The sequence below is a fragment of the Physeter macrocephalus genome, chromosome 21 (genome assembly GCF_002837175.3).
Source record: "Physeter macrocephalus isolate SW-GA chromosome 21, ASM283717v5, whole genome shotgun sequence".
Taxonomy (NCBI): Eukaryota; Metazoa; Chordata; class Mammalia; order Artiodactyla; family Physeteridae; genus Physeter; species Physeter macrocephalus.
Genome location: NC_041234.1, coordinates 82,810,206 through 82,817,663, shown reverse-complemented (window position 1 = coordinate 82,817,663; position 7,458 = coordinate 82,810,206). Strand labels below are relative to the sequence as shown.

Sequence of the window (7,458 nt, the reverse complement as noted above, 5' to 3'; positions counted from 1 at the left end):
AGCCCCTGCGCTGGGCCGGGCCAGGCAGGCTCTGAGGCCTGCGCTGGGTCTCCCCAGGGCAGACGTGTTCACCAGGTCCCTTACCCGGAGCGAGCAGGGTGATCCCAGATGCTTGCTCCCTAGTGGACTGAGCCGCCCTGCCCGTCAGCGAGGGGGCAGGGCACTTTGGGGATGGCTGGTGTGGAGCTACTGGGCCCGGGGGCGAGCGCTCCCCGAGGCTGCCAGCCTGCCGGGCCGGCCACAGACAGCTGAGTGTGGCTGTTTCCTGCAGACCCACCACCTGGGCACAGGCCCACCGGGGTGGCTCCTGCCGAGTGAGTGTGAGCCCAGGGTGGGCGGGCACGTGCGGACCGCGTGGCCGAGCCTCTCCGCTCGCTTGGCGCTGTGGCCTGCCGCTACTGTCCCTGCTCCCCAGAGGGGCACAGGAGCCAAGAGGAGCTCCAGGCCCACGGGCCTCCTGCTTCAGGCCCGCCCCCCTCCGGCTCCCACGATGGAGCAGGAAGCGGACCTGACGTCACGTCTCAGCCCTAGAGAAGAGAGGCAATACAGCTCTGCGGCGGGCGTAGTGACCGGGGTGGGGTGGGGGGGCCTTGGCCCTCACAGTGACGCCCAGAGGCCAGGGAAGGGGTGAGGATACCCAGGGTGGCAGCTGCCGGGAGCCCTCAGGGACAGCCCCAATGCACGGAGCTGTCACTCCCTGGAGACTGAGGACTCTGGGACCCCGACTGGCCCAGCAGACACCTATACTCACCACAAGATGCAAAGACCACAAAGCTCAAACCTGGGGCCACGGTTGGGGAAGGGGGGCAGGCCCTGGCAAATGGCCTACTTAATAAGGGTTTTTAAGGAGCGGGTGAGTGTGCTCGTAACAGTCGCTGAAGCTGGGGGGCCCGGTGTGCGCCCCGCGGCCGCTGCCTGCTGCTGCTGCTTAAGGCTCCGGGCGGTGGACTCCTCGGCTGCGCGCAGCAGGAAGGTGTAGTTCCTCACCACCTCTTCCACCTTGGCCAGCAGCTCTTGGCGCTGGGCCTCAGAGCGCACGATGAACACCAGCCGCACGAACGTCTCAATGAGGCTGCTCAGCACCTGGAAGCTGCCCGTGATGGCCGCCAGCATGTGAGTGGGGCTCTTGTCCACGTTGGCCACGCGGCGGCAGGAGGCCCGGAGCTCCTTGAACTTGAGAGCCAGCTCGAGCTTGTACTCAGAGATCTGGGAGACGTAGGGCTTGGGGGCGCGGGCCTCGGGGCTGGCCACGCACTGCCGCAGGACCGTCAGCAGCTCGTTGGTGTCCAGCCGGGCAGCCAGGAAGCCGTCAGGCAGGCCGTAGGCATGGGCCCGCAGGGCGTTGATCTTGGCCAGGCTCCCCTCGAAGGTAGACACCCGCAGGTCGATCTCCTGGGTGCGGGAGGCCTCCGGGCTGCTGCAGGTGGCGGCATCCAGCACCTGCAGGGTCCTGCTCACCACGGGCACCACCTGCTCGTCCAGCTTCATGCCGGGCAGGATCTTCATGGGGATGGAGTAGGAGAGCTCATCCTTGCCGTCGCTGGTGTCATCTGCCATGTCGCACTTGCGGTAGTAGAAGCAGTAGCGGATGGAGCAACACTTGCCGCTCTCGCTGTCCTCGTCCAGCTCCGCGGGCTTCCGGTACACCTCTTCCGGCAGTGAGAACACGGCCATCTGCCTGGGGCCTTTGGTCTCAGGGGCAACGTGGACGTAGGAGGGGTCTCCCAGGGTCGGGGATTCCAGCGACTTGCTTTTGGGACCCACGCCTAGGGGGAGGCCTGCCTCTACCTCCTTGGCCTCCCTGGGCAGCATGCCCAGGGGTGGGTGCGGGTAGACGTCCGAGGTCAGCGAGGCCCTGTCGCCCTGGTCCAGCTCACTGATGCTGTAGCGGCGCATCAGTTTCCTATAGTTGGGAGCTCCTAGACACTCGCCCCCCGAGGCACATGTGGTCAGGCATGAAACCCCGCTCTCAGGGTCCGATCGGCACTCGCGGGATTCCAGGCTGGTGGAGCGGATGCGCCGGACACTGGTGGGGCTGCCGAGGCTCAAGCCTGGGCCGGCCTCTGGCTGCCTCTGGGTAGGGGGGACCCTGTCCCTCTCCCTCTCCCGGAGGCCGGGCACCGGCGTCTGGGGGGCCTGAGGCCGGGCCCCCCGGCACATGCGCTTGCAATCACAGCTGCGCCTCTGCTCTCGGGACATGCCGGGCCCCTGCTGCACGGGGCTGCTGCGGAGCTGGCAGCTGCAGCGGCCTGGAGCTGGGGGTTGCAGGTACTCGGTGCCCGACAGCTCCCCCTGGCTTGGTGGCTTGAGAAGTTCCTCAAGGAACTCCAGCTCATACTGCTTTACCTTCTGCAGCTGGGCCTGCCGCTCATCTGTCTCCTTCTTCTGGCGGGTTGGGAAGGTGGCAGAGAATAAGTTGCGGAGCCGGAAAGGACCCCGGGACGATTTGGGCTTGGTGGGGCCTTCGGAGGCCAAGTGGGCTCCATCCAGGGTCGTTTCGATCTTTCTGGAGGGCATGGTGCTCACCTGCCAGCTGGCAGCCTGAGGCCTCAGCGGGCTCTGGCCTCGCTGCTGACAGCTGGGGCTCTGGCCTTGCGGCGGGCAGCTGGGGCTCTGCAGAACCATGGGGTAGCCGGCTCGGGGGACCAGGCTGGTGTCTTCAAGCTTGCTGCTTTGGGGGGTGCTCTCCAGCTGCCCCTTCTCCCCCTGGCCGGAGACGTTGCCCTGCTTGTGCAGGGAAGGCTTGGCACCCTCAGGCCCGCCCTTGCCCGCCACCTCCCCGGTACCTTGCTTGCCCACTGACTCTCGACTCGCTCGAGAAAGATAGCTTTTGGGAGGGAAACTTTGAATAGACAGCCTGTCCTCTTGTGAGGAGAGGTGCAGGCTGTCAGCTCGGCTGCCTGTGGGTGCTTTGGAGCCGGAAGACACCTCTGGGCTCAGCTGCAGCTGGGAATTCCGTGAGGCCTCTGGAGCGCTGGGGCCCATTTTGAACTTAAGATTCTTATTGGCACTGCCGCTCATCATGCTAACTTCTGGCCTTCCCATGCTGACCTCCGACCTCCCCGTGCTGGACTCTAACCTCTCCCCACGGTTGGGGGTGGTCCCCAAGGCCCCGCCAGGGCCAGATGGACTCTTAGTATGAACCACCTGCGGTAGGGCGGCCGAGATGATGGCTGGGGTCACACCACCCTTTGAGTCCAGAATGAGCTTGGGGCTCAACCTGACCTCCTTGGGCAGGCTCTCCCTTAGCTCAGAGACCCGCTCCTCACTGAGGGACGGTGTGGCCGCCCCCAGTGACATCTCTAGGCCCACCCGAGTGTGGCCAGGCCCTTTGTCCTCAGGAGCTGGGGACAGCAGGCTCGGATCTTTCTGATCACTCAGCTGAGGGGACAGTGCTGGGTGCACAGCCAGGGCGTATGTTCGCCCGTGCTGGGGCTGGGCCTCTGATGGGGGCACCTTCCTTCGAACACCAGGGGCGCCAGGACTCTGGCCTGTGACAGCTGGCTGGAAGGACGGGTTGGGGTCCGGGCGCCCGAGAGAGTAAGGGGCCGTGAGAACGGCCTGGGCTGCACAGCTCTGGATGCGGAAGGGGAGGTCCTTGCGGGCCAGGAGGCTGTCCTTGTTGAGATGCTGGGCCAGGAAGTAGGTGGTATTCTGGTGTTGCTTCATGGCTGACATCACCTCCGACATGTCCGTGAGCTCCGAAGAGTTGGTTTCGTGGCCCGAGTCCAGCGACGATTCAGGGGTGATTGTGGCCAGCACAATCAGACCTGGAGGGACAGGGATAGGGTCTGCAGCATTTACTCGCGTCAAGTCCTTTCCAACCATATGTAGAGAGTCTATGAGGGTCAAGGTTAGTCAGCAGGATTTCAAGCTGGAAAAAACCAGTCAGGCCTGAAGGGCCTGCAGGGCTGAGGGTGGGAGGACGGGAGGGGAGGGGACAAAGAAAGGCAAGCTGGGAGAGGGGTGATGAAGGGCTGGAATCCAAAAGAGAAAGAAAAGAGGCCTAGGGAAGATCTGGGAAGTTTGATGGCAAATTAACATGCAAATCACAGGCAAAACAACATGCTAATCATCACTATTTTTAGATTCAACAGCTAGGACATTTTTGTTAATTGTCCTGAAGAGAGCCAGCAAAGAGAGCTCCCTCTCTCTGGCCCTCCTCATCTGGCCAGACCTGCCTACAGTCCCTGCAGCTGAGGCCATTTAGCTGAGCTTGGCCTCCCTCTGGCTATCACATGGGCCTCTAGCCTGGGAGCAGCCAGTGCTTGGAGCTCCAGACTCTGAGCAAAAAGAAATGCCAGGTCTGGAGGCCGAACACATGGGGGCTGCCCGACACCAAGGATGCGCTCACATACAGAAAAGGCAGGTACTCGCCCTAGTCAGCGAGGCTCCCTCTGACCCCAATTGCTTCACCCTCTCTGTCCACACTTGCCCTCGTCTCACAGGCTTTCTCGTATGCCTTATTCCTCCCTACTTCCTTCCTGTCACTGTATCACTGACCTCTTTGTTTGAAGGCGTATGTGTGTGGAAAGATGTATGTGTGACTATGGGTGCATGTCTGACATCCGTGTTTGTCTACAAGATGGATGTATGTGGGTCTATAACAGGGAATAGCATGCATGCTGTATAGTTTGCCCACCGAATAATAATAATAATAATAATAGTGGCTACCACTTACTGAGTCCTTACTACATGCTAGGATGTACTTTGCATGAACGATCTCATTTAATCCTCACAACAACCCTACGTGATAGGACTATTGTTCTCAAAACCATTTAAGAGGACAAAAGTGAGGCTCAGAGAGGGTTAAGTGCCTTGCCAAAGCAAAGGTGACACTGAAAGTGGTGAAGAAGCCAGGACTTGGATGCGTCTGACTGAGAGCCAAAGCTCTTAGGCGGATAAAGGCCTCAGCCCTGAGCGGTGAGGGCTCCTGGCTCCCCTGATCCCAGGTCCCTAGGTGGTTAGTTGGTCATTTTGTTTTTCTTCCAGTCATATGCATGCTGGATGTTCTTTGCCTGTCTTCTATATCTCTCACAATCTTGCTCTGATCCTCCATCCTGGCCTGGCTCCGTAGCTTTCATGGCCCCAATCCCTGGGGTCCATCGGCAAGACATTTCCAAAGCGATGGAATGGTGAGAGCCAGAGCTCTAGCGGGGGCTGAGCAGCAGATCCCTGCCGCAGCTTCGTCGCTCCCCCGACCCTATCTGAACTGCCTCTGGCCCATCCACTGCCCTGACACACCACGCTGACTTTGACCTCTGCTTGGGAAGAAGAAATGTCACCTGCTGGGCCTGCCTGGCCAGGAGAAGGAAGGGGAGGCAAGAGGGAGGAGGAACGCGCTGTTACCTGCAGTCTGAGGGGCTGGGGGGTGTGGTCCATCCTCTGAGGCTGCCAGGGCTTCCAGAGCCTGCAGAGTGGACACCAGGGCATCATCTAGCTCCTGGGCATGATCTCGGACTGTCCGGGTCTGCACGCTGTCAATCAGCGTCACCGGAATCTCATCGTACAGGAGCCCACGCAGGTGGCGTCCTTGCTCCTGGCTCTGGGCGGCCCGGCGCTTGGGGTCCTCTTCATCAGAACTGTTGTCTCGGAAACCAGGAGGTGGGGCAGCAATGGCAGGCAACAGCGAAGTGCTCTCATCTTCCTCCTCTTCCTCCTCCTCACTCCCGGGGGGTGGGAGGGACATCAAGTCTACCATATTGTCACGAGAGGAGCCAGACCTCCCACCTTTGCGAGGGCCCAGCTGCTCCTGGAGTCTGGCTTTGCAAGAGTCACAGTAGAAATTCAGGGCTTCAGCCCCAAGGGAATTGTCCAAAGTGTAGGACCGGGCCCTGCTGGCACAAGGTTCGTGGTCTAGACTAGCTGCATCAAAGTCACCAGGGATCACATCATAACCTTGGCCAGAACTCTTGGACGTGGGGTCAGACTTGGTCCGGGGCCTGGTCTCCTCAAAGAAGATCAAGTTCTCATTGACATCTGTCCGGCTTTCCTGATCCTTCCTTTGTTCCCGCATGTGGAGGTAGCAAAAGCTGACAAGCTCAGAGTCGGCAGGCGGGGGCGTGCAGCGGCTCGACTTCCTGGGGCTGGTGCCCACGCTGCCCACATAACTACTCTCCTTTTTCCCCAGGTGGCCCCCAGTGACAGGGCGGTGGGCGCTGTGCATGTAATCTAAACCCAGAAAGAGAATCAACACATGAGCCCTGGTGCTGAGGACTGTGGCTGAGTTTCCTTGGCGTCTCGGGCCTGGGTCTCTGGTGCCCAGCTGGGTGGTAGGTACTGAGAGGGAGCATTATCTGGCTGCTAGAGAGCAGGGGAAGGGGCAGCCTTGCTGCTGCTGCCTCTGAAAGTAAAGTGAGTAGAATCAAATGGCCCCATCACCTGTGAAACGGGAAAAGGCATGGGCTGGGGTGGGGGTGAACACCTTGGTATCTGGGCACAGCTGGACTCTTACACGGGTATGTCTGGTCTGAGAGTCAGCTGTAGGGTGAGGCTTGTGTTATGTCCCCCCTGGAACTGTCCCTGTCTCAAACCCCACTCTATTCAGAGTCTGTCCCACCCCCAGGGCTCTGTTACACTCGTGTTATGCTGGATCTCTTGAGGCAGAAGGAAGTGAATCTGACAGGTTAGTAGTGGTTCAGTGGGCAAGTGTAAAATAGGCTAGTGCAATCCCAAGAGTGTGTATTTCAAAGAGGATTTTCGATGGAGGGACCCTAAAAGAGCAGAGCTCTACTAGTAAAATTCAGTGCATCTGAATGTGTAAAGCATATGAGGGATACGCTGGGATGTGGGAGGGTGGGGGGAGCATTTTTGTCAATTCCTCAAATCACGGCACTTCTCTGTATTCATACAGGGCTAGCCTGCCTGCTCGACATACATGTGGCAAAATGTTCTAGTCAACAGTTTTTAACGATGGTTAAGTGTGTGCATCTGAGAATTACCCATAGCAAATGCTTTCTTTCTGGTTTCTCTCTTTTCGTCTGTTTTGGGGACCCCTTCCCATGTTATCTGTGAGAATATACTCAGACAATGCCAATTCCCTTTGCTATCAGCAGATGGACAGACAGATGGCAGGCATTAACTTAGGCTAAGGTCATACACATGATCCTATTTAATCCTCACAACAACCCAGTGAGGTAGGTGCTATCATTATCCCCATTTTACAGACAAAGAAACTGATCCATTTGTTTTGTGACTTACACAAGGTCACATGAGTTGTAAATGGCAGCATGGATTCTTTTTTTTTTTTTGGCTGTGCCACGTGGCTTGTGGGGTCTTAGTTTCCCGACCAGGGATTGAACCTGGGCCCTTGGCAGTGAAAGCACAGAGTCGTAACCACTGGACCGCCAGGGAATGCCCTGGCAGTCTGGATTTGAGCCCAGGTTTGAGGGTCTACAAAGCCCATTTTTTTTTTCTTAAACATCTTTATTGGAGTATAATTGCTTTACAATGGTGTGT

General features: G+C 58.8%; 1 protein-coding gene across 1 annotated transcript in view; it reads right to left on the bottom strand.

Annotated features, from left to right (window-relative positions):
* Positions 1 to 458: 458 nt before the first annotated feature.
* Positions 459 to 7,458, bottom strand: part of FRMPD3 (FERM and PDZ domain containing 3) — an 85,136-nt gene continuing 78,136 nt past the window's right edge. The window contains exons 14-15 of the mRNA XM_028482331.2: positions 5,350 to 6,171; positions 459 to 3,770 (exon numbers count right to left, since the gene is read on the bottom strand). Coding sequence (XP_028338132.2) covers positions 826 to 3,770; positions 5,350 to 6,171 — 3,767 coding nt within the window. The 3' untranslated portion in view covers positions 459 to 825. The remainder of the gene's footprint in view (positions 3,771 to 5,349; positions 6,172 to 7,458) is intronic.